The 26518-nt window shown below is 50.0% G+C and overlaps 1 protein-coding gene and 3 pseudogenes across 4 annotated transcripts; all 4 read right to left on the bottom strand.

The window, feature by feature from the left end:
• Positions 1–967: 967 nt before the first annotated feature.
• Positions 968–1285, bottom strand: LOC306800587 (feather beta keratin pseudogene; annotated as a pseudogene). The gene has a single exon. The product of its transcript is annotated as a feather beta keratin pseudogene (transcript).
• Positions 1286–4172: 2887 nt separating this feature from the next.
• Positions 4173–4517, bottom strand: LOC306800094 (feather keratin B-4 pseudogene; annotated as a pseudogene). The gene has a single exon. The product of its transcript is annotated as a feather keratin B-4 pseudogene (transcript).
• A 2681-nt stretch (positions 4518–7198) lies between these two features.
• LOC306800072 (feather beta keratin-like) lies at positions 7199–10646 on the bottom strand (the record flags this gene model as incomplete). Its single annotated transcript, XM_079301867.1, has 2 exons — positions 10388–10646; positions 7199–7303 (listed from the first exon to the last, which is right to left on the bottom strand). Exons 1-2 carry the CDS (start codon positions 10628–10630, stop codon positions 7199–7201), a joined length of 348 nt encoding a protein of 115 aa, XP_079157993.1. The 5' UTR covers positions 10631–10646.
• A 2909-nt stretch (positions 10647–13555) lies between these two features.
• Positions 13556–13900, bottom strand: LOC306799951 (feather keratin B-4 pseudogene; annotated as a pseudogene). The gene has a single exon. The product of its transcript is annotated as a feather keratin B-4 pseudogene (transcript).
• Positions 13901–26518: the final 12618 nt, after the last annotated feature.

Raw genomic sequence — 26518 nt, 5'->3', positions numbered from 1 at the left:
TGTATCCATGGAGCCAACAGTGATCAACATCCTCAACATTTAGGTGAAGCGATGTGGGCACTTCTGGGCTCCATAGCAGAAGAAACCCATGGACTTATTGAAACAAAACCAGTACAAGGCCACCAAGATAATATAAGGGATCTTTTACAGTGTATTGAGATACCTGAGACTCTCAGGAGATAAGGATGGACAGGGGATAATTGTATGCAAATCCCTGATGGCAGGAAATGAAGTTGAGGGAGCCTGACTGATCTCAGCAGTGCAAGGACAAGAGGGCAAAGGCAGTAGTGAACACAGATTGAATTTCCTGGGGAAAAAAAGAAAAAAAAAGAAGAACATTTAATTGTGAGGGTAGTCAGAGAGGGGAAGAGGTGGTGGAGTCTCTGTCATCAGCCACCCAAACCTGAACTATCCATGGTCCTGGAAATCCTGCACTTGCTTGAGAAGGTTCCTGCCTAAAAGGATGATGATATTTTTCTGTTTGCAGTGAGGGTTGAGAGTCCTGCTGGGAACAGAATTTGGCAAATATGTGCTGCCATGGAGTGGCTTTGCCAAAGGAGAGATTTGATGTGTCAAAGACTTCGGTTTTAACAGATGATGGGCTTGTCTCATTCTGGAAATCATCCCTCTCATCACTTACATTCCTTGCAAGTCTTGGTTATTACTGGTGGTCACATTTTTGCTTAGAAAGATGTTTTGTGCCTTCTCCATCCACCCCAATCACCTGTTCATTCCTGGAACTGTGCTAAGACATGAGACTCACTAGAATTCAAGAAGCAAGGAAGGCATCTCAGACTGTGATGCAACAGACCTTTATTGAGGCAATAAAAATTAAGAGAAAGGAGAAAGACATTGAAGAGAGCAGGTTAGCAGTGCAAGTAAGGCAATCACTAGTTCCAGTGCTTTGATTGCAGAAGCTGTTTGCAGAGCCCTGAGCTGGTGGTGTCAGGAGTGGTGCTGAGGGTCCTTAGCAGTTGTAGCCGCCCCTTCTGCCATAGCCACAGCCCAGGCCTCCCAGCCCATAGCCAAGGCCACCAAATCCACCAAATCCCCCAGAGATGGGCTGTCCCTGCACACTGAGTTCAGTACCCACGGCAGCCGAGGAGGTGGATCCGACGGCGGTGCTCTGGGGGAAGGAGGTCATGATGGGTCCTGGCAGGGTGACCAGCACAGGGGAAGGGTTGATGATGACACGGGAGTCCTGGCATTGCAGGGCACAGGGCTCGTTGAAGCTGTTGGCCAGCGGGGTGGGTCCGCAGGGTCGGCAGAGGCCGTAGCAGGCCATGGGTGTGGTGTGGAGGGTCCCTGGAAGAGAGGGGGGTGAGGCAGGGCAGGGCTGTGGGGGTGTGACGTGATGGACTGTGGAGGCTGTTGTGGGGCTGTGGGGAGGCGTGACGGCTGCATGTGCTGGAAGAGAGGGTTCAGGGATCCCAGAGCAGGAGGGTCAGGGGCTTGAGACTCACCTTGTCAGCAGCAGCAGGAGGAGAAGGTGTGAGGCTCTGGGCCAGCTTTTATGCTGGTCCTGAGTGGGTGGGACTGCCTTGTCCCATGTCCTTGGGGCCGTTTTCAGGCAGGGCGAAGTTCTTGACTACTATAGCCTCGGGTGTCATGATGCGGGATGTGTTTTCCTTCCCACAACTCTGCAATTCCATGGACTCAAAATCTTGAGTCCATGCTCATCGGACCTTGGTGGCAGCTTTAGAGAGTTGGTCTTTGGGCGGTTTCAATTTTTGAATGAGTGTCAGGGAGAGCTGAAAAAACAACCAGCGTCTAGGAGAGGTGCGATGTCATCAGTGAGGTCATTTTGTGAATCATGTGCAGTGGTTTGTCAGTGCTTTGTGAAGACTGGCCTCATTGCTTTGTCTCTTCAATGAGATCTAGAGAGAAACCGGAAAACCGGGTACCGGTCAGGATGGATTTGCTTATTTTTATGGTCCATTTTGGTTAGAGAAACTTACATGACAATGAACTCCTTCATTTTAAACGTATTACTTAGCATAATTGAGAAATTTAAAAAGAAATCCACCAAACAAAATCAGACAACAAATGGTCTCCAATACATTAGTTTTCATAGCTGGTCTGTAACTTCAGTTCACTTATACCACATTCAAGCTGTAAGGTTTCATATCTTACATCCCTTAAGCCTTAATATTATGTTCCCTTTAGCCAAAACCCATAATTACTTCCTGATTGCCAACATGCATCTCTTTCCTTTTCTGTCATGGTATGGGTATTTCTTCTTGAAATTCTATGATTCCATGTCATTCTCTTGAGGTCTTGTCCATCTAAACTTGACAGCAGCTTATAGGCCCAAGCTGGTATTTGAGAGGGCTTGCAAGGAAGATTGGAAGATTGTTGTTAAGCCAGTCCCAATAAACAACCAAAATTTAGGAGAGATGTGGTGTCATCAGTGTGATTAGCCTGTGGCACTCGCGCTATTGGGTTTGTGGGTGTGTTGTGAAGAGGGGCTCCATTCTCTTTTGGCTCTGTCAGACTGCTCTGGGATTTGCAGGTGTGTAGAGCTGTTGTCTCTTCCCTCCCATTCATTGCTCCCCACATTGATCCCAGCTAGCTAAGCCTGACTCTAGACATGACTCTTCTTGTTCACTCTACTCTGTGGATATCTTGGTGCCCTTCTTGCTTTTCAGCTTTTGATGTCCAGGGTGATTTACATCTCAACTTGAGCTGAGTGCAAAGGGCTGAGGCCACTTGTGATTGTCAGAAAGAGGATTTAAAGGTTGCCATAGCTTGCTGGAGGTGAGCCTTTCATGATCCTTCACAACCAGGCAAGTCTGGGTTGTGTCAGTACCCAGTGTGTGTCCTGAGAAAGGTCTGAAGGACTGGACCCAGAGGCTTGTGGTCAGTGTCCCAAAGTCCAGATGGCAGCAAGTTCCCATTGCTGTCGCCCAGGAAGTGGATCCATTGAGCTAACACTGAAAATGTGGTTTTGCAGCTCAGCAAGAACATCTGGCAAGAGATGAGTTGGGTGGAATTATCCTATGCAGGAGGGAATATATGAGTATCAAATGTAAGAATGATTTTCTTCTTAGAATTCACCCTTGTGTTTCTGGGTGAGAAATAGTGGAACAGGAGGTGTCCCTGTACCACTATGGGAAAAGGGACCCCAAGTCTTCAGGTCAGGATTGGGAAAAGTGTTGTGATGAGGCAGGGGGAGGTGACTCTTGGTGCCTCGTGAGCAGTGGTGAGGTTCCCATGTGAGATATTGTGAGCATCTCTGTGCTTCCCACATGTAAACGATGTCACTTTAGTGAATTGATACCAGTTGAGGGCCAAAAAGATTGTGAAGGGCCTGGAGGCTGTTTCCCAGAGGAGAGTCTGTGAGAGCTGGGACTCCCAGAAGACAAGGCTGGACAGGGGGGTGACATCAATGTGTGCAAATTTGTGATGACAGAATGAAATTGAGAGAGCCTGGTTGTTCTCAGCTGTGTACATGTGCAAAACTAAAGGACAAGAACACAAGTGAAAACAGCTGGAATACCCTGGGCCAGGCCGACAAGCCTTTTTCAGTGTGAGGTTTGTCCCATTGTAAAACATTGTACAGTATCTGTCCTGGGAGTTCCAACATTGAACTGTCCAAGGTCCTGGAAATGCGGCTCTTGCTGACTATGATCGCAGAAGGGAATGAAGCAATTGCACTCCAATTGGATAATATGGTTGTTATTTTTGGGGTGGGAGAGTTAGGGAGTCCTGCTGGGATGAGAGTTTGCAAGTGTGTGGAGGCACAGAGGGAGTTGAAAAGGGCTATGAAGAAGAGAGGCTTCTTGTATCATTGCCCTTGGTGTAGCAGGTGATGGACTTGTGTCAGCCCAGAATCCCTGCTTCCCGTGTCAATCTTGATTGTTACTGGTGGTGATGTGTTTTCTAAGAGAGGTGTTGAGACCTGTTTCCATTTGCTTCAGTTGTCAATTTATTCCTGGCATTGTGTTGTTCGAGGAGATGGGAGTTTTGAAATCAGAATGACGAGGAGACATGTCAGGTTTTGATGCAGGAAATTTTTATTGAGTCCGAAAGGACAAGAAGATACAAGAGAAAGCATTTGAAGGGATCCAGTGTGAGGCAGAAGGAGGGTGACCTTCAGCCGAGGTGCTTTGCTTGCAGGAGTTGTTGGCAGAGCAGTGGTCTGGTGGCTTCAGGAGTGGTGCTGAGAGTCCTTAGCAGTTGTAGCAACCCCTTCTGCCATAGCAGCCCAGGCCTCCCAGCCCATAGCCCAGCCCGTAGCCAAATCCACGGCCGTAGCCAAAGCCGCCAAAGCCACCAAATCCCCCAGAGATGGGCTGTCCCTGGGCATTGAGTTCAGTGCCAACAGCAACCGAGGAGGTGGATCCGACCACAGTGCTCTGGGGGAAGGAGGTCATGATGGGTCCTGGCAGGGTGACCAGCACAGGGGAAGGGTCAATGATGATACGGGAGTCCTGGCATTGCAGGGCACAGGGCTCGTTGCAGCTGTTGGCCAGCGGGGTGGGTCCGCAGGGTCGGCAGAGGTTGTTGCAGGCCATGGGTGTGGTGTGGAGTATCCCTGAGAGAGAGGGGGTGAGGCAGGGCAGAGCTGTGGGGGTGTGAGGACGGTGACGCACGAGGGTTGGAGAGTGTGGAGGCTGTTTAGGGACTGTGGGGATGCGTGAGAGCTGGTGAGGGTTAGGCTGAACATGCTGGAAGAGAGGGGTGCAGGAAAAGGAGGGTTCGGGGTGCAGGAGCAGAAGGGTCAGGGGCTTGAGGCTCACCTTGTTGCTGACACTGGAGGAGAAGGTGTGAGAAGTGTGTGAGGGAGAGAGGTTCTGTACTGGCTTTTATGCAGGTCCTAGAGGGGCGGGGAAGCCTTGACACATGGCCTTGGGGCATTTTGCAGACCAAAATTCTTGGCTGTCCCAGCCTGGTGAATCATGAGGTGGGGAACATTTTCCTTCCTTGAAGTGTGCCATTTCACGTCCATCTCTTGAGGCTGTGTCCATTTGACCTTGGTGGCGGCATTCAATCAGGAGTTGGTCTTTAGGTGGAGTTCATTATTAAATGGGTGTAGGACAGCACTGAATAAGCAACCCAAGCCCTGGAGATTTGCAATGTCATCAGCAATGTCATTTTGTGGAACTCGTGTGCTGTGGTTTTTCAGTGCCTTGTGTAGCATGATTTCCTTCTGTGCTGCTGGATGTCCATTAGTCACTGCTTTGAGCCTCGTAATGCTAAGAAAGCTGCTAATGTCCTGGGGAGGTCACTGCATAATATCTTGGGAAGGTCACCGTGCCTGGGAGCCTCTGATGGATCAAAGAAAGCTCATGGTCTTTTGTCTTGAATGGGTAAAGGGAGAGGATCTGGAAAATGAGAGGCTATTCAGGAAAAGGAGAGGCTATTCAGGGTGAACCTGTTTCAGTGGCCCTTTTGGAATTCACAACAGTACATTGTAACGTACTCTGTCATTGAAATTGTATTTCTTGACCTCGTTAAGAATCTCATAAAACAAACAAGAAGTTGGTGCTGAGGTAAGTCTGTGACATCAGTTGTCTCAGTCCACATGAAGCTTAAATGATTTCATAACTTGTATCCTTTAAGGCTTAACAGTGTGTTCCTGTGAGCAATGCCCAATACTTACTAGTTCCAGTCTGCAACATCATCTTGTTTTCCCTCTCATGTTGCCAGTGTTCATTTTTGGAACTCTGTGATTCCATGTCCTTCTCTGCAGTCTGTGTCCATCTGACTTTGGTGGCAGCTTTTAAGGCAATTATTAGAGGTTGAAGACTGGTGTTGATGGTACATGTCAGGGTGGGGTGAAGACGCTACCAAAACTTGAGAGACGTGTGTTGTCATTATTGATGTTGCCGTGTGATATTGGTTTAATGTGGTTTTTTGCGTGTGTGGGGAAGAGGGGCCCCATTCTCTCCCAGCCATGTCAGACATGTGTGGGCTTTGAAGGTGTTCTGAGAGATTTATGAAGGACTCCCAAGCTTCCCAAAGTCTAGTGCTCGTTGATCCATAGCAGTCGTACCAGCTGGACCCAGAATGGTCACAATGTGGGGTCACACATTTCAATGCTCTTATTGACACATGGCAAGGAAAAACTGCTGAAGGATGAGGAGAATAAGATGGGTGAAAATATACTAAAGGAACCAGCTATGTTCAATTTTCAAAAGAAGATGATTGACCGTATTGCACTCTGGAAGTGTCTTAATGGGCATCATTTAACACCAGTCTTGTCTCCATTTCAACAAGCCATAGAGAAAAGTGAATGGACTTAAGTTTCCCTAGCGGAGGTTTAGTTTCCTATTGGGGAACTTTCATTCAGGAAAATGCAGGACAACCGAGATACTGAAAGGGCTGGAGAATCTTTCCTAGAGAAGAGGCTGCGAGGGCTGGGAATCCTAGGAGTCAAGGATGGACAGTGGGGTGTCAGCAATGTATGCAACTCCCTGATGGAAGGGAATGATGTTGAAGGAGTCCATATATTCAGGGTAATGTAATCACGCAGGAAAAGAGAGCAAGGACACAAGTGAAAAGAGATGGAATTCTATGGCCAAAGAATGGGAGAATTTTTCTGTGTGAGGGTGGACAGAGAGCAGAAGTGGTGGTGGAGCCTCTGTCCTGGGAGAACAAAAGGTGAACTGTCCAGGGGGTTATGGAAATTCTGCACTTGTTAATCTTTCTTGAGCAGAGGAGAATCAAGCACTTGCACCCCAGAGTTCCCACCCAAGTGGATGATCCTGTGACTTTGTTGAGAGGGTTCAAGAGTCATGCTGGGAAGAGAGTTTGTCAAGGGTGTGCCACCATGGGGACACTACCAGAGCTGTGCTCAGGGGACCATTTAAGTGTCAAATGCCTTTGGTGTAGCAGGTGATGGGCTTGTGCCATGTTCTGGAAGGTCCTCCCTATCCCATGCTTCCAGTGCTAGTCTTGGTTTATAATGTTGGTGACATATTTGATAAGGAATGTGTTATGTCACTTTTGCATTCTCTCCAATGCCCTGTCTGGCACTGTATGAGGTGAGGATGCAAGACGAGTGGAATTTACAAAGATGAGGAGACATGTCAGGCTCAGATGCAACTAAAATTTATTGAGGCAAAAGAATTAAAAGGCATGAGAATGAAGTTGAAGGGATTCAGTGTGATGTGGAAGTCGGGAGATAATGGGTCAAGGTGTTTTGTTTTCAGAAGCTGTTTCCAGAGCGCTGAGCTGGTGATGCCGAAGACCTTTAACAGTTGCAGCCACCCCTTCTGCCATAGCAGCCCAGGCCTCCCAGCCCATAGCCATAGCCAAGGCCATAGCCAAAGCCAAATCCCCCAGAGATGGGCTGTCCCTGGGCATTGAGTTCAGTGCCAACAGCAGCCGAGGAGGTGGATCCGACCACAGTGCTCTGGGGGAAGGAGGTCATGATGGGTCCTGGCAGGGTGACCAGCACAGGGGAAGGGTTGATGATGACACGGGAGTCCTGGCATTGCAGGGCACAGGGCTCGTTGCAGCTGTTGGCCAGCGGGGTGGGTCCGCAGGGTCGGCAGAGGTCGTAGCAGGCCATGGGTGTGGTGTGGAGGGTCCCTGGAAGAGAGGGGGGTGAGGCAGGGCAGGGCTGTGGGGGTGTGAGGGGTGGTGATGCAGGAGGGTGAGGGAGTGTGGAGGCTGTTGTGGGGCTGTGGGGAGGCGTGAGGGCTGCTGAGGCTGGGGCTGAGCGTGCTGGAAGAGAGGGGTCAGGGGTGCAGGGTCTTGAGACTCACCTTGCTGTCAGCAGGAGCAGGAGGAGAAGGAGGAGAAGTGTGTGAGGGAGGGAAGCTCTGGGCTGTCTTTTATGCTGGTTCTGGATGGGTGGGACAGCCTTGTCTCTTGGCCTTGGGGCATTTTTCAGGCCTGGTGAGTCCTGAGGTGGGGAGTGTTTTGCTTCCCACAACTCTGCAGTGTCATGTCCTGCTCTTCATGTCATGACCTTGGCAGCAGCTTTTAAATGCAAGTTTTAGTCACCAAAGGCTGCTGTTGATTTTGTTTGTTTGTCTGGCAGGACTGAAGCTGGGACCAGAGCTTTGGAGAGGTGGGGTGTCATCATTGTGGCCATGCTGGTCTGTGGTTTTCTTGGTTTGTGGTGAAGAGGGGCCTCATTCCACCACCACATCTTTTAGGTCATTTGAGCTTTGCAGCTGTTCTGGTGGTGACAGATGTCCCCTTCCATTACATTTGCTGTCTCCCTGCCATGTTATGAAATTTCTGAAACTCTCTGTATCCCTGGCCTTTCCCACTTGAGATACAAAAGTAATTCCTGTGATTTAGGGATGCCTCCCATATTCCTAAGGTCTTGTGTTGCTTTATCCATAGCTGGTGGAAGATAAGGAGAGGAAGAGATATGAGGAGCAGTTGATGGAACTCCAGACAATCACTTTTGAGAAAAAATAGTGTTGATCTTGTTGGTCTCCAGAGGAATTGGAATGGAAATCATAATATCAATTTTGTTTGACAGAGCCTTACAGGTCATGATGTGGGGAGTGTTTTCCTTCCTACAGCCCTTCAGTGTCATGTCCTGCTCTTGAAGTTATGTCCATCTGACCATAGCGGCAGCTTTAAAGTGATAATTGGTATTTGGGAGCATTGGTATGGAAGATGTGTGTCAGGGAAACCAGAATATACAATAATATCCTAGGATAAATATGATGTCATTAGTGAGGTCATTTTGTGGTACTTGTGTGGTTTGCTCTGTGGGTGTGGTGTGAAGAGGGGCCCGATTTCATCACGGCCATGTCAGGCTGGTCTGGGCTTTGCAGCTGAGCCATGCATGATGAGCTGCCCTTTTCATCACAGTGATTTCCTCCTTAAAAGTATATTTCTGCCCAGAGTCTGGTGTTTATGGTGCATGTCAAAGGGGACTGAAGACATCACCCAGATTTAGAAAGATGGGGTGTCATCAGTGAGGTTGCCCTAGAGACCTCATGGGTTTGGGTTGTGCCATCTGAAGTGTGGCCTCAAACTATGCCAGGTCTGTCATGCTGCTGTGGGCTCTGCATCTGTGCCAGGTGTGAGCACCTGGACTGTGTTCCATGTGGGCACTGGGAGAGTTGCCTCCTCTGCAAGCTGACAGATGATGGAATGTCTGAGGCACCTCTGTGTAGTTTCACCAGCCAGAGGGATCTGGAAGTTAAGTGTACCATAAATCTCCTGCATTTTAAATGTGGAAAATGTGAAGTTCTGCATTTAGGCTGAAATAGCACTGGGACCCTGCTCATGCTGTGGACTCCAAGTCTGGAAGGTGGCTGGTTCAGAACAGGGAAAACGAGATTGCAGAGGAGCTTTATTTCAAAGGAGTCACCTGTGTCCAGGTGAGGTTCCTGAAAATTGTTGCCATGAAATGGTGAGAGGGTGACCCTTTCTTTCTTTAGAACACTGGTGGAATCCCATATGGACAGTTCTGGCCTCCAGATGTGAAGAAGCAGAATAAAGCCTGAGAATGAAGACCTGTTGAGGGCCACTAGATGTTTAATGGTCTTGGCTAGAGGAGACACTGAGAGCACTGGGACTACCAAGAGACAAGGATGGGCAAGAGGTGTCACAAGTGTGTGTGAGCACTTCTCAGCACTGCACATGTGAAGTGAAAGGAGGCATGTGCAGAAGTGAAAATAGATGGAATTCCAAGGGTAAAGGAAGAAAGAATTCTTCGGTGTGTTTGGATGCTCACAGAGTGGAAGACACAATGGGGTCCCTCTATCTGGAGGACTGAACTGGCTGTAGTCCTGGAAATTCTGCTCCTGCCAGGCCTGCGTGAGCAGAGAGGATGGAAACATTTCCTGTCCAGAGTTGCCACTTGAGTGGATGATACTCTTGTTCCTCTGTTTGCTGGGAGGATTTAAAAATCCAGCTAGAAACAGAGTTTTTCAAGTGTGTGCTGGCATAGAGAGACTTTGCCAGGGGAGTGCCCAGGATAGAATTGTTGTGTCCAAGCCTTGTATACTGATTTGTTACATATCTGGTATACCAGATGATAGGATTGTGTCATGTTCTGGAAGCTCCCTCCCTCTCCCCTTTTCCAGCATTGGTTGTTATTGGTGGGGAACATATATGCTAAGAAATGTTCTTTGCTCCTTTTCCATTCACCATAAAGGTTGAGTAGTGGCATTTCATAGGGTGAGGATGTGAGACCTTTGGAATACCAAAAGAAGAGGAAACAACTCAAATTCTGATACAAGAAACATTTATTGAACTAAAAGAATTCTGAGAAAAAGGAAGCTGAAGGAATCAGGTGTGAGGCACAAGTGAGGTGACTATCAGCCAAGGTGCTTTGGTTGCAGGAGCTGTTTGCAGAGCCCTGAGCTGGTGGTGTCAGGAGTGGTGCTGAGGGTCCTTAGCAGATGTAGCCGCCCCTTCTGCCATAGGCACAGCCCAGGCCCCCCAGCCCATAGCCAAGGCCAAAGCCAAATCCCCCAGAGATGGGCTGTCCCTGGGCATTGAGTTCAGTGCCCACGGCAGCCGAGGAGGTGGATCCGACGGCGGTGCTCTGGGGGAAGGAGGTCATGATGGGTCCTGGCAGGGTGACCAGCACAGGGGAAGGGTTGATGATGACACGGGAGTCCTGGCATTGCAGGGCACAGGGCTCGTTGCAGCTGTTGGCCAGCGGGGTGGGTCCGCAGGGTCGGCAGAGGTCGTAGCAGGCCATGGGTGTGGTGTGGAGGGTCCCTGGAAGAGAGAATAGTGAGAAGCAGGGCAGAGTCATAAAGATGTGAGGGGTGAGGGAGTGTGGAGGCTGTTGTGGGGCTGTGGGGAGACGAGAGAGCTGCTGAGGCTGGGGTTGAGTTTGCTGGATGAGAGAGGTCCGGGGTGGAAGAACAGGAAGTTCAGAGGGTTGGAACTCACCTTGTTATTTGCAGGAGCGGGAAGGGAAGGTGTGCAGAGAAGTGTGTGTGGGAGAGAGGCTCTTGGTGGCTTTTATACTGGTCCTGGAGGGATGGGACAGCCTTGTCCCATGGCCTTGGGGAATTTTTAGGGAGGCCAAAGTTCTTGGCTGGCCCAGCCTTGTGCGTCATGATGTGGGGAGTGTTTTCCTTCTCACAGCTCTACAATTCCATGTCAAGCTTTTGAGTCCATGCCATTCTGACCTTGGCAGTAGATTTAATGAGTTGGTCTTTGGAGGTTATGATTGTTCAGTGTGTGTCAGGGAGGACTGAATAAGGAACCAGAGTCTAGGAGAGGTGCAATGTCATCAGTGAGGTGATTTTTTGGCACTCGTGTGCTGTGGTTTGTAGGTACTTTTTGAATACTGGCCTCATTTCTTTGTCACTTCAATGAGATCAAGAGAGAATCTGGAAAACCAGGTACCTGTCAGGATGCATTTGTTTCATTTTATATTCTATTTGGATTTACAAAAATTACATGACAATGAACTCTTTCCTTTGAAATGTACTTCTAAATGTCATAAAAATTTTCAAAAGTGCAAAAATCAAACAGATACTCAACAGTGTCAGATGTCTTTTTTATCATGACATGTCTGTGATTTCAGTTCATTTATTCCACGTTCAAGCGGTAAATTTTCATATCTTACATCCCTTAAGCCTTAATATTATGTTTCCATTAGTCAAAACCCATAATTACTTCCTGATTGCCAACACGCATCTCTTTCCTTTTCTGTCATGGTATGGGTATTTCTTCTTGAAATTCTATGATTCCATGTCATTCTCTTGAGGTCTTGTCCATCTAAACTTGACAGCAGCTTATAGGCCCAAGCTGGTATTTGAGAGGGCTTGCAAGGAAGATTGGAAGATTGTTGTTAAGCCAGTCCCAATAAACAACCAAAATTTAGGAGAGATGTGGTGTCATCAGTGTGATTAGCCTGTGGCACTCGCGCTATTGGGTTTGTGGGTGTGTTGTGAAGAGAGGCTCCATTCTCTTTTGGCTCTGTCAGACTGCTCTGGGATTTACAGGTGTGTAGAGCTGTTGTCTCTTCCCTCCCATTCCATTGCTCCCCACATTGATCCCACTTAGCTAAGCCTGACTCTAGACATGACTCTTCTTGTTCACTCTACTCTGTGGATATCTTGGTGCCCTTCTTGCTTTTCAGCTTTTGATGTCCAGGGTGATTTACATCTCAACTTGAGCTGAGTGCAAAGGGCTGAGGCCACTTGTGATTGTCAGAAAGAGGATTTGAAGGTTGCCACGGCTTGCTGGAGGTGAGCCTTTCATGATCCTTCACAACCAGGCAAGTCTGGGTTGTGTCAGTACCCAGTGTGTGTCCTGAGAAAGGTCTGAAGGACTGGACCCAGAGGCTTGTGGTCAGTGTCCCAAAGTCCAGATGGCAGCAAGTTCCCATTGCTGTCGTCCAGGAAGTGGATCCATTGAGCTAACACTGAAAATGTGGTTTTGCAGCTCAGCAAGAACATCTGGCAAGAGATGAGTTGGGTGGAATTATCCTATGCAGGAGGGAATATATGAGTATCAAATGTAAGAATGATTTTCTTCTTAGAATTCACCCTTGTGTTTCTGGGTGAGAAATAGTGGAACAGGAGGTGTCCCTGTACCACTATGGGAAAAGGGACCCCATGTCTTCAGGTCAGGATTAGGAAAAGTGTTGTGATGAGGCAGGGGGAGATGACTCTTGGTGTCTCGTGAGCAGTGGTGAGGTTCCCATGTAAGATGTTGTGAGCATCTCTGTGCTTCCCACATGTAAACGACATCACTTTAGTGAATTGATACCAGTTGAGGGCCAAAAAGATTGTGAAGGGCCTGGAGGCTGTTTCCCAGAGGAGAGTCTGTGAGAGCTGGGACTCCCAGGAGACAAGGCTGGACAGGGGGGTGACATCAATGTGTGCAAATTTGTGATGACAGAATGAAATTGAGAGAGCCTGGTTGTTCTCAGCTGTGTACATGTGCAAAACTAGAGAGCAAGGCCAAAAGTGAAAACAGCTGAAATACGCTGGGTGAGGCCGACAAGCCTTTTTCAGTGTGAGGTTTATCACAGAGTAAAAGATGTTTCAGTATCTGTCCTGGGAGTTCCAACATTGAACTGTCCAAGGTCCTGGAAATCCGGCTCTTGCTGACTATGATCGTGCAGAAGGGAATAAAGCAATTGCACTCCAATTGGATAATATGGTTGTTATTTTTGGGGTGGGAGAGTTAGGGAGTCCTGCTGGGATGAGAGTTTGCAAGTGTGTGGAGGCACAGAGGGAGTTGAAAAGGGCTATGAAGAAGAGAGGCTTCTTGTATCATTGCCCTTGGTGTAGCAGGTGATGGACTTGTGTCAGCCCAGAATCCCTGCTTCCCGTGCCAGTCTTGATTATTACTGGTGGTGATGTGTTTCCTAAGAGAGGTGTTGAGATATCTTTTCATTCGCCTCAGTGCCCAGTTTATTCCTGGCATTGTGTTGTGTGAGGAGATGGGAGTTTTGGAATTCAAAATGATGATGAAATATGTCAGGCTTTGATGCAGGAAATCTTTATTGAGTCCAAAAGGACAAGAAGATAGAAAAGAAAGCATTTGAAGGGATCCAGTGTGAGGCAGAAGGAGGGTGACCTTCATCCGAGGTGCTTTGCTTGCAGGAGTTGCTGGCAGAGCAGTGGTCTGGTGGCTTCAGGAGTGGTGCTGAGAGTCCTTAGCAGTTGCAGCCACCCCTTCTGCCATAGCAGCCCAGGCCTCCCAGCCCATAGCCCAGCCCGTAGCCAAATCCACGGCCGTAGCCAAAGCCACCAAAGCCACCAAATCCCCCAGAGATGGGCTGTCCCTGGGCATTGAGTTCAGTGCCCACGGCAGCCGAGGAGGTGGATCCAACGACGGTGTTCTGGGGGAAGGAGGTCATGATGGGTCCTGGCAGGGTGACCAGCACAGGGGAAGGGTCAATGATGACGCGGGAGTCCTGGCATTGCAGGGCACAGGGCTCGTTGCAGCTGTTGGCCAGTGGGGTGGGTCCGCAGGGTCGGCAGAGGTTGTTGCAGGCCATGGATTTGTTGTGGAGGGTCCCTGGAAGAGAGGAGGTGAGGCAGGGCAGGGTTGTGGGGGTGTGAGGGGTGGTGATGCAGGAGGGTGAGGGAGTGTGGAGGCTGTTGTGGGGCTGAGGGGAGGGGTGAGAGTTTGTGAGGGTTGGGCTGAACATGCTGGAAGAGAGGGGTGCAGGAACAGGAGGGTTAGGGTTGCAGGATCAGAAGGGTCATGGGCTTGAGGCTCACCTTGTTGCTGACACCGGAGGAGAAGGTGTGAGGAGATGTGTGTGAGGGAGAGAGCTTCTGTACTGGCTTTTATGCAGGTCCTAGAGGGGCGGGGAAGCCTTGACACATGGCCTTGGGGCATTTTGCAGACCAAAATTCTTGGCTGTCCCAGCCTGGTGAGTCATGAGGGGGGCAACGTTTTCCTTCCTTGAAGTGTGCCATTTCATGTCCATCTCTTGAGGCTGTGTCCATTTGACCTTGGTGGCGGCTTTCAATCAGGAGTTGGTCTTTAGGTGGAGTTCATTATTAAATGGGTGTAGGACAGCACTGAATAAGCAACCCAAGCCCTGGAGATTTGCAATGTCATCACCAATGTCATTTTGTGGCACTCGTGTGCTGTGGTTTTTCAGTGCCTTGTGTAGCATGATCTCCTTCTGTGCTGCTGGATGTCCATTAGTCACTGCTTTGAGCCCCGTAATGCTAAGAAAGCTGCTGATGTCCTGGGGAGGTCACTGCATAATATCTTGGAGAGGTCACCGTGCCTGGGAGCATCTGATGGATCAAAGAAAGCTCATGGTCTTTTGTCTTGAATGGGTAAAGGGAGAGCATTAGGAAAAGAAGAGATTGTTCAGGGTGAATTTGTTCCTGTGGGCCTTTTGATATTCACAACTGTACACGGTAACGTACTCTGTCATTGAAATTGTATTCCTTGACATCATTAAGAAACTCATAAAACAAACAAGAAGCTGGTGCTGAGGTAGGTCTGTGGCATCAGTTGTCTTATTCCACATGAATAGTTTCATAACTTGTATCCTTTAAGGCTTAACAGTGTGTTCCTGTGAGCAATGCCCAATACTTACTAGTTCCGGTCTGCAACATCATCTTGTTTTCTTTCTCATGTTGCAAGTGTTCATTTTTGGAACTCTGTGATTCCATGTCCTTCTCTGCAGTCTGTGTCCATCTGACTTTGGTGGCAGATTTTAAATGCAATTATTAGAGGTTGAAGACTGGTGTTGATGGTGCATGTCAGGGTGGGGTGAAGACGCTACCAAAGCTTGAGAGACGTGTGTTGTCATTATTGATGTCAGCCTGTGATAGTGGTATAATGTGGTTTTTTTTTTGTGTGGGGAAGAGGGGCCTCATTCCTTCCCAGCCATGTCAGACATGTCTGGGCGTTGAAGGTGTTCTGAGAGATTTATGAAGGACTCCCAAGCTTCCCAAAGTCTGGTGCTGGTTGATCCGTAGGGGTCATCTCCGCTGGGCTCAGAATGGTCACCATGTGGGGTCACACATTTCCGTGCTCTTATTGACACATGGAAAGGAAAACTGCTGAAGGATGAGGAGAATAAGATGGGTGAGAATATACTAAAGGAACCAGCTATGTTCAATTTTCAAAGAAGAGGATTGACCTTATTGCACTCTGGAATTGTCTTAATGGACATCATTTAACACCAGTCTTGTCTCCATTTCAACAAGCCAAATAGAAGAGGGAATGGACTTAAATTTCTCTAGCGGAGGCTTAGTTTCCTGTTAGGGAACTTTCATTCAGGAAAATGCAGGACAACCGAGATATTGAAAGGGCTGGAGAATCTTTCCTAGAGAAGAGGCTGTGAGGGCTGGGAATCCTAGGAGTCAAGGATGGACAGTGGGGTGTCAGCAATGTATGCAACTCCCTGATGGAAGGGAATGATGTCGAAGGAGTCCATATATTCAGAGTAATGTAACCACACAGGAAAAGAGAGCAAGGACACAAATGAATACAGATGGAATTCTATGGCCAAAGAATGGAAGAATTTTTCTGTGTGAGGGTGGACAGAGAGCAGAAGTGGTTGTGGAGCCTCTGTCCTGGGAGAGCGAAAGCTGAACACTGCAGGGTTATGGAAATTCTGCACTTGTTAATCTTTCTTGAGCAGAGGAGAATCGAGCACTTGCACCCCAGAGTTCCCACACAAGTAGATGATCCTGTGACACTGCAGAGAGGGTTCAAGAGTCATGCTGGGAAGAGAGTTTGTCAAGTGTGTGCCACCATGGGGGCACTCTATCAGAGCTGTGCTCAGGAGACCATTTAAGTGTCAAATGCCTTTGGTGTAGCAGGTGATAAGCTTGTGCCATGTTCTGGAAGGTCCTCCCTATCCCATGCTTCCTGTGCTAGTCTTGGTTTATAATGTTGGTGACATATTTAATAAGGAATGTGTTATGCCATTTTTGCATTCTCTCCAATGCCCTGTCTGGCACTGTATGAGGTGAGGATGCAAGATGATTGGAATTTACAAAGATGAGGAGACATGTCAGGCTCAGATGCAACTAAAATTTATTGAGGCAAAAGAATTAAAAGGCATGAGAAAGAAGTTGAAGGGATTCAGTGTGATGTGGAAGTCGGGAGATCATGGGCCAAGGTTCTTTGTTTTCCGAAGCTGTTTCCAGAGTCCTGAGCTGCCGAGGACCCTTAGCAGTTGCAGCCACCCCTTCTGCCATAGCAACCCAGGCTTCCCAGCCCATAGCCATAGCCCAGGCCATAGCCAAAGCCAAATCCCCCAGAGATGGGCTGTCCCTGAGCATTGAGTTCAGTGCCAACAGCAGCTGAGGAGGTGGATCCAACGACGGTGTTCTGGGGGAAGGAGGTCATGATGGGTCCTGGCAGGGTGACCAGCACAGGGGAAGGGTTGATGATGACACGGGAGTCCTGGCATTGCAGGGCACAGGGCTCGTTGCAGCTGTTGGCCAGCGGGGTGGGTCCGCAGGGTCGGCAGAGGTCGTAGCAGGCCATGGGTGTGGTGTGGAGGGTCCCTGGAAGAGAGGGGGGTGAGGCAGGGCAGGGCTGTGGGGGTGTGAGGGGTGGTGATGCAGGAGGGTGAGGGAGTGTGGAGGCTGTTGTTGGGCTGTGGGGAGGCATTAGGGTGGCTGGGGATGAGCGTGCTGGAAGAGAGTGGCCAATGGGGAAGCAGCAGCGGTTTTGGGATTTTGAGGCTCACCTGGTTTCAGGCCGTGGAGTAGAACGTGTGGCAAGATGTGTGTGGGGGAGGTGCAGTCTGGTCCGGCTTTTATGCCAGTCCTGGAGGGGCGGGACAACCTTGTCCCATGGCCTTGGGGCATTTTTGGGGCAATAGTTTTTTTCTGGTTCAGGTTGCCGAGTCATTTTGTGTGTAATGTTTTCCTCCCCACAACTCTGCATGTTATGTCCTGCTCTTGAGTCCGTGTCCATCTGACCATGGTGGCATGTTTAAAGTGAGATTTGGTATTTGGGGGGCTTGGCATGGAAGATGTGTGTCAGAGAAACCAGAATACACAATGAAACCTGTGAAAAATATGGGTGTCATGACCGAGGACATGTTGTGGTATTTGTGTGGTTTTGTTTGTGGGTGTGGTACAAAGAGGGGCTCCATTCCACCACAGTCGTGTCAGGCTGGTCTGGCCTTTGCAGCTGTGTTGTGCGTGATGAGTTGCCCCTTCCATCATGGTCATTCCTCTTTTAATGCGTGTTTGAGACCAAATGTTGGTTTTGATGATGCCCATGAACAGGGATTGAAGTTGTGAGTGATATTTTGGGTGGTTTGGGTGTCATCTGTGATGTCCCAGCATGGAATTCCTGGTTTTTGGCATGTGGGTGCGGTGTGAAGAGAGGCCCCAAACTCTCCCAAGTCTTTCAGGCTGGTATGAACTTTGCATCTCTGCCATGTGTGAACACCTGCTCTCTTCCATTCTACGTGGGCAATGGGAGAGTTGCCTCCTGAATGAGTTGGTAGATGATGGAAAGGCTGAGGCAGCACTTGGTTGCACCACCAGACAGGAGATCTGGAGACTGAGGGTAAAAAGAATCTCCTATATCTCAAGAGTGGGAAATGAGAAGTTGTGCATCTGGACAGGAATAGCACTTGGCACTGGATCATGCTGTGTGCTGAGAGTGTGGAGAGTGGCTTTGCTGAGCATGACCCTGTAGTGCTGGTGGAGAACAAAGAGACCAGAAGATCGCTCTGGAGCTTTAGTTGCAAAGGCATCATCAGTGCCCAAGGTAGTTTCCTGACCATTCTTGTCATGAAGTGGGGAGACGTGGCCCATCCACTCTTTGGAACACAAATGGGGTCCCGTAACATTTGATTTGGGCAGTTGTGGTCTCCCCATTGGAAGATGCCCTTGGACTTAGTTAAAGATAACCAGTTCATGGCCAACAAGATTCTAAAGGGGCTGGGAGATCTTTGAAAAATGAGAGACTGAGAGAGCTGTGGCTCCCAGGAGACAAGGATGGAGAGGGATATGTCATCAGTGTGTGCAAATCCCTGATGGTAAGGAATGAAGATGAGGGATCACAGCCCTCCTCAGCAGGACACATGTAAATAATAAGATGGCAACAACACAAGTGAAAATTGGTTTAATCACCCAGGCAAGGTAGAGAAGCATTTTTTGGTGTGCGGGTGCTCACAGAATGGAAGATGTGATGGAGTTCCTGTCCTGGGAGATCCAAAACTGGAACTGCCCATGATCCTGGAATTTCTGCTCATGTTGAACTTCTGTGAGGAGAAGAGAAATAAGCTCTTACTCTGCTGAGTTCCTCCCAAGATGTATGATTTTGTGACTGTTTCCTGAGAGGGTTTGAGAATCTAGCTGGGGAAGAGGGTTTGTCAAGTGTCTACTGGAATGTAGTGGCTTTTTCAGAGCCCTGAGCAGGAGAGCATTGCTATGTCAGAGCCTTTGATGTAGCAGGTGATGGGCGTTTGACATGTTGTGGAAGATCACACTTCAATCTATCTTCCTGTGGGATTCTTGTGACAACTAGTGGGGACGTATATCCTAAGAAATGTGTTCTGGCCTATTTTCCCCTGAGTGAAAAGGTTCTTAAGACCTCAGCCGTGTGCTGGATGAGGATGTAAGGCAACTTGAAAGTAAAGAGAATAGTAGAAATCTTAGTCTCTGATTCAGGAAAACTTTATTGAGAGAAAAGACAGAAGAGATTGGAGAAAAATGAGAAAGCAATCTTGTTTAAGTTGCCAGTAGGGTGACCATCACCTAAGGTGCTTTGCTTGCAGAAGCTGTTTCCAGAGCCCCAAGCTGTTGCACGAAGGCTCCTTAGCAGGTGGAGCCACCCCTTCCACCATAGCAGCCCAGGCGTCCCAGCCCATAGTCAAATCCACGGCCATTGCCCAGGCCAAAGCCAAATCCCCCGGAGATGGGCTGTCCCTGGGCATTGAGTTCAGTGCCCACGGCAGCCGAGGAGGTGGATCCGACGGCGGTGCTCTGGGAGAAGGAGGTCATGATGGGTCCTGGCAGGGTGACCAGCACAGGGGAAGGGTTGATGATTGTCCTGGTTTGAAAGGACAGGTGTCTGCCAGTAAGGGCAGAAGTTTCCCTTTGGAATAGAGACTTTGGTTCCACTCCCCTCCCCCAAGTATTATGATTTTTGGAATCAAGGACTCTGAGGCAGAGATAAGGGGGGTGGGAATAACAGCTCTTTTACTAATATATCTAAGTATACAAACAAAAAACAATAACAGTTAAAATTGCTAACAGAACGAAATAGGTAACTCGGTGTCAGTCCCTTTAGATGCAAGCACGCTGTCTCTGTGCTTAGTCCAGAGCCCGGATCTGCTGAAAAGCAAGTGGGAACAAAGGCAGGAAGGAGGGTGGGGGGGGAGGGGCGGCAGCGGCTACGCCGGTCTTGGGCGGGAATGGGCAGGAGCGGCGGCTCCTCGCTCACCGTGTGTGTCCGGGGGATCAGCTGTGTCCGCAGAGGCAGGAGGCTGGAAACGGGGCAGATGCAGGGCAGGTGATCGCAGAGGGTCTGGCTCTCCTGTGCTCGGCCGCGTGGCTGAACGATCCCAGGCGTCCTCCTCCCGGCTTGCCGGAAACGCGAGTGCCCTCCCGGAAGCCTCAGAGGCCCCCCCGGGAGCCGTTCCCACCCACCCCCTTTGTCTGGACCCATCAGGGACCCTGGGTGTAGCCCGGCCAGCTCCATTGGCATGATAATGGGAAAAATTCTTTCAATTGACACAGTAACAGAAAAAAAAAACAAAACTCAACCCCCAACATTATCCACCCCGAATTTTTCCATGCCATCATGCTACATCATATTGAAACCTTTAAATTATATACATACATGTAGTTACAGGCACAGTATTATATATAGTTCACCCTAGAACAAGGTCCCCTTGGGGTATGCATCGGGTCTCTCCATCCTTTTGCATCACCCACCAAGTGCAACCTGGTCCTTGAGCGAAAACCACCCCACGAACAGGATTGTCTTTGCTGGAAGCAGAGTTCACCCAGACAGTTTTCCCTAACATGCCTCTCAGGTGTACCACTGGAACCTTATCTCCATCTGCTGCTCCCAAGGGCTCTGACTGGGCAGGGCCTGCTTGGTTAGTGGAACCTCGGGTATTCACTAACCATGTGGCCTTTGGTAGATTGATCTCCCAGTTCTTGAAAGTCCCCCCACCAAGTGCCTTTAAGGTGGTTTTAAGCAGACCATTGCACCGTTCGACTTTTCCATCCGCTGGTGCATGATAGGGAATATGGTACACCCACTCGATGCCGTGTTCTTTAGCCCAGGTGTTTATAAGGCTATTTTTGAAATGAGTCCCATTGTCTGACTCAATTCTTTCAGGGGTACCATGTCTCCAGAGGACTTGTTTTTCCAGGCCCAGGATGGTGTTCCGAGCAGTGGCGTGGGGCACAGCGTAGGTCTCCAACCATCCGGTCGTGGCTTCCATCATGGTCAGCACGTAGCGCTTGCCCTGGCGGGTCTGAGGCAGTGTGATATAGTCAATCTGCCAGGCCTCTCCATACTTATATTTGGACCATCGCCCCCCATACCAGAGGGGCTTCACCCGCTTGGCCTGTTTGATGGCAGCACACGTGTTACAGTCATGAATAACCTGAGAGATGCTGTCCATGGTTAGATCCACCCCTCGGTCTCGTGCCCACTTATAGGTGGCGTCTCTGCCCTGATGGCCTGAGGCATCGTGGGCCCATCGAGCCAGGAACAGTTCTCCCTTGTGTTCCCAATCTAAGTCTATCTTTGAGACCTCTATCTGTGCAGCCTGATCTACCTGCTTGTTGTGCCTGTGTTCTTCATTAGCCCGACTCTTGGGAACATGGGCATCCACATGACGGACTTTCACGGGGAGCTTCTCTACCCGAGTGGCAATGTCTTTCCACTCATCAGCAGCCCAGATTGTTTTTCCTCTACGTTGCCAGTCAGCCTTTTTCCACCTTTCCAGCCAACCCCACAGAGCATTGGCTACCATCCACGAATCAGTGTAAAGGTAGAGCTTTGGCTATTTCTCTCTCTCAGCAATGTCCAAGGCCAGCTGAACAGCTTTGAGTTCAGCAAGTTGACTCGATCCACCTTCTCCTTCGGTAGCTTGTGCAACCTGTCGTGTGGGGCTCCATACGGCAGCTTTCCACTTCCGGTTCATCCCCACAATGCGGCAGGAACCGTCGGTGAAAAGGGCGTAGCATGTTTCATCTGCTGGCAGCTGGTTGTACGGTGGAGCTTCTTCAGCCCGGGTCACTTGCTTCTGCTCCTCTTCATCAGCGAGACCAAAATCTTCACCTTCTGGCCAGTTCGTAATTATCTCCAAAATCCCAGGGTGATTTGGGTTACCAATACGGGCGTGCTGCGTGATGAGGGCAATCCACTTGCTCCATGTGGCATCGGTGGCGTGGTGAGTAGAGGGAACCTTTCCTTTGAACATCCACCCCAGCACTGGCAGTTGGGGTGCCAGGAGAAGTTGTGCTTCTGTGCCAATCACCTCTGAGGCAGCTTGAACTCCCTCATAGGCAGCCAAAAGATTTCCTTCTCTGTGGGAGTGTAGTTGGCTTCAGATCCTTTGTAGCTTCTGCTCCAGAATCCCAGGGGTCGGCCTCGGGTCTCACCAGGCACCTTCTGCCAAAGGCTCCAGGACAGACCATGGTTCCCAGCTGCAGAGTAGAGCACATTCTTTACCTCTGGTCCTGTCCTGACTGGGCCAAGGGCCACTGCATGAGCGATTTCCTGTTTGATCTGGGCAAAAGCTTGCTGTTGTTCAGGGCCCCAATGGAAATCGTTCTTCTTGCGAGTGACCTGGTAGAGAGGGCTCACAATCTGGCTGTACTCAGGGACGTGCATTCTCCAAAAGCCGATAGCACCTAGAAAAGCTTGTGTCTCCTTCTTGCTTGTTGGTGGGGACATTGCAGTGATCTTATTGATGACCTCAATGGGGATCTGGCGCCGTCCATCCTGCCACTTCACTCCCAGGAACTGGATCTCTCGGGCAGGTCCTTTGACTTTGCTCTTTTTAATGGCGAAACCGGCTCCCAGCAAAATCTGGATGATCTTCTCTCCTTTCTCAAACACCTCCATTGCTGTGTTCCCCCACACAATGATGTCATCGATGCAAATGTTCTGGAGCCTCACCTTTTTCCAGTGCAGCCTGGATCAGTCCGTGGCAGATGGTGGGGCTGTGCTTCCACCCCTGGGACAGTCGGTTCCAGGTGTACTGCACGCCCCTCCAGGTGAAAGCAAACTGAGGCCTGCACTCTACTGCCAAAGGAATGGAGAAGAATGCATTTGCAATGTCAATGGCGGCATACCACCTTGCTGCCTTGGACTCCAGCTCGTACTGGAGTTCCAGCATGTCCGGCACGGCAGCGCTCAGCGGTGGAGTCACTTCATTCAATGCCCAATAGTCCACAGTCAGTCTCCATTCTCCATCAGATTTCTGCACAGGCCAGATAGGACTGTTGAAGGGTGAGTGGCTCTTGCTGACCACCCCTTGGCTCTCTAGATCACGGATCATTTTGTGGATGGGGATCACAGCATCTCGATTTGTCCGGTACTGCCGGCGGTGCACTGTCATGGTGGCAATTGGCACCTGTTGCTCAGTCACTTTCAGGAGTCCTACTGCAGAGGGGTTTTCTGACAGTCCAGGCAAGGTGTTCAACTGCTTAATGCTCTCTGTCTCAACAGTAGCTATTCCAAAAGCCCACCTGAACCCCTTTGGATCTTTGTAGTAGCCGTTCCTGAGGAAGTCTATGCCTAGAATGCACGGTGCCCCTGGGCCAGTTACAATTGGATGTTTCTGCCACCCCTTCCCTGTCAGGCTAATCTCAGCTTCCAGCAAAGTGAATTCCTGTGATCCCCCCGTCACCCCAACAATGGAAACAGGTACCTTCCCCACATGTTCTGATGGTATCGGGGTGCATTGTGAACCAGTATCAACTAACACTTTATGTTTCTGTGGCTTTGACGTGCAAGGCCATCGCACCCACACTATCCAATAGATCCTGTCATCCCATGCCTCTCCCTGGCTAGAGGCAGGGCCCCTCTAGCCCTGGTTATTATTTCTTTCCTGGGCATACATAGTGGAGGTTCCTTCCAGGGGATCTGACAGAACATCCTCCTTGCTGTAATACCCTGCACCTTGCTTGTGGGAGGTTGAGGCTACCTTCATTTTACTGCGGCTCCCTCGGTTAGCATTTCCCTCCCTGAGCTGACGCACCCGTGCTGCCAGGACAGAAGTGGGTTTCCCATCCCATTTTCCCATGTCTTCCCCATGGTCTCGCAGGAAAAACCACAGGTCAGCTCGTGAGGTGTACCCTCTCTCCCTTGCTGGGGGACGTGAAGCTCTGACTTGGGGGCCTGTGACTCGTACTGCTGCTACACTGATCTTCCTCACCTCCTCCCTCACCTCCCTCATCTCCTCCATCATCTCCTCCCTCATGTCCCTCATCCTATCTTCGACCTGTTGGAGGTCCCTGGCCACGGCAGAGACATTAGCCTGCATTGGGCCATTCATCATGCTCTCAAAGTTTCTGAGTTTGTTGGCAACAGAACACACTGTCTCTGGACTGTTATCGGCATTAATCATTGCAATGTAGGTGGTATATTGAGATGGACCCAAGGTTGCCAGATTCCATAACATCTGCCCTGTGCACTTGACCTTGTCAGGGTCATTGTCATGCTGTCCATCCCTCCCAAAGAGTACCTCTAATACTGCTGTCTCTCTCAGCTGCTGGATCCCTTCCTCAAGGGTTTTCCAGCGCATCCTACGGTGGTGCTCCTGCATTCTCTCTCTGTGTACAAACTTCTCTCTCACACTCATTAAAAGCCGTTCCCAGAGGGAAAGGAGGCCTTGCTCCCTTACGAATATCTGGTCCACACCTGAATCCTGGGCCAAGGATCCCAAATTCCTGGCCTCAGTTCCATCCAGTTGAACACCTGTTCCCGTAAGGTCCCAGACCCAGAGTAACCAAGTTGTGAAAGGCTCACGGCCCCGCCGAGCAATGTCTTTACGCAGGTTACGGAGACTATCGTATGAGAGGGACTTGGTGACAATCTCAACCTCTGGCTCCCTTGCTGGTTGTGAGGACCCTCCTTGCTGATCCCCATTATCTAAGTGCCTCGTTTTAATCTTAGATTTCCTAGTTTCCACAGGAGCAACTGCTGCTGGCTGTGGCTGCTCCTGTGATCCAGCTGGAACCTGGACAGATACAACATCTACGGGTTCCACTGCAGCACCATCTGACTCTCCCTCTTTAGGGCAGAGTTTCTCACCAGCTGGAGAAAAATGCTCCTTCATCATCTGGCTGTGCTCCTTAAACATCTGGCTATGTTCCTTCAACATCTGGCTTTGCTCCTTCAACATTTGACCTATATCCTTCACTAGAGCCCCCACCCACTCTGGGTGGCTCATTTCTGCGGTGGGCTGTGGGGCAGCATCAGGCTCTGGGGCAGCATCCCTAGCCCCTGGGGCAGAGGCAGGTTCTGGGGCAGCATCCCTAGTCTCAGGGGCAGGCTCTGGGGCAGCATCCCTAGTCCCTGGGGCAGGCTCTGGGGCAACATCCCTAGTCCCTGCGGCAGAGGCAGGTTCTGGGGCAATATCCCTAGTCCCTGGGGCAGGTATCAGAGTTGTTGTCCAAGCCAATATTCCCTTGTTTCTGAATGCTAAGTAGAACAAGCCTACCAGCAACACCAGCCACTGTATAATAACACTGGCAATTAAAACAGATCTGAAATCCTTGAGAACCAGTGGGGTAGCCTCAAAAAACTGGGTGATGGGTTGGGAGAAAATTTCCCTTGCACTCGTTACCTCACAGTAAGTACCATTACTGAAATAGCCCCAGAAACACGCAGTTAGAGTACGATAGCTCCGGATCCATGCAACCGCTTCCCAGAAAAAATTAAAAACCCATGAATTCCTGACATAATCAATCCACCAAACCAATCGGACAATAGCCACAGCAACCTTGGTGAGGGGGCCCAAATTCAAAAAAGGGCTTACAAATGGGAGGGAGATGGCTGTGACCACATGCAACAAGAAACCAGATTAAACCAGACAACATATTGCCAGTTAAGAGAGCTGTTATTCCTGTGTTAACTCTCAACTCAGTGTCCTCTGCCCCACGTTGGGCGCCAAAATCTGTCCTGGTTTGAAAGGACAGGTGTCTGCCAGTAAGGGCAGAAGTTTCCCTTTGGAATAGAGACTTTGGTTCCACTCCCCTCCCCCAAGTATTATGATTGTTGGAATCAAGGACTCTGAGGCAGAGATAAGGGGGGGTGGGAATAACAGCTCTTTTACTAATATATCTAAGTATACAAACAAAAAACAATAACAGTTAAAATTGCTAACAGAACGAAATAGGTAACTCGGTGTCAGTCCCTTTAGATGCAAGCACGCTGTCTCTGTGCTTAGTCCAGAGCCCGGATCTGCTGAAAAGCAAGTGGGAACAAAGGCAGGAAGGAGGGCGGGGGGGGGAGGGGCAGCAGCTACGCCGATCTCGGGCGGGAACGGGGCAGATGCAGGGCAGGTGATTGCAGAGGGTCTGGCTCTGCTGTGCTCCGCCGCGTGGCTGAACGATCCCAGGCGTCCTCCTCCCGGCTTGCCGGAAATGCGAGTGCCCTCCCGGAAGCCTCAGAGGCCCCTCCGGGAGCCGTTCCCACCCACCCCCTTTGTCTGGACCCATCAGGGACCCTGGGTGTAGCCCGGCCAGCTCCATTGGCATGATAATGGGAAAAATTCTTTCAATTGACACAGTAACAGAAAAAAAAAAAAAACTCAACCCCCAACAATGATGACATGGGAGTCCTGGCATTGCAGGGCACAGGGCTCGTTGCAGCTGTTGGCCAGCGGGGTGGGTCCGCAGGGTCGGCAGAGGTCGTAGCAGGCCATGGGTGTGGAGGGTCCCTGGAAGAGAGGGGGGTGAGGCAGGGCAGGGCTGTGGGGGTGTGAGGGGTGGTGATGCAGGAGGGTGAGGGAGTGTGGAGGCTGTTGTGGGGCTGTGGGGAGGCATTAGGGCTGCTGAGGTTGGGGCTGAGCATTCTGAAAGAGAGAGGTCTGGGTCAAGGCTTCGCAGGGTCAGGGGCTTGAGACTCACCTGGTTGTCAGCAGGACTAGGAGGAGATTGTGTGAGGAGATGCGTGTGAGGGAGAGAAGCTGTGG

Source organism: Erithacus rubecula, assembly GCF_903797595.1.
Source record: "Erithacus rubecula genome assembly, chromosome: 3".
NCBI lineage: Eukaryota > Metazoa > Chordata > Aves > Passeriformes > Muscicapidae > Erithacus > Erithacus rubecula.
Note: the sequence above shows the minus strand (reverse complement) of the source record. Positions and strands in the feature narration are given on the sequence as shown.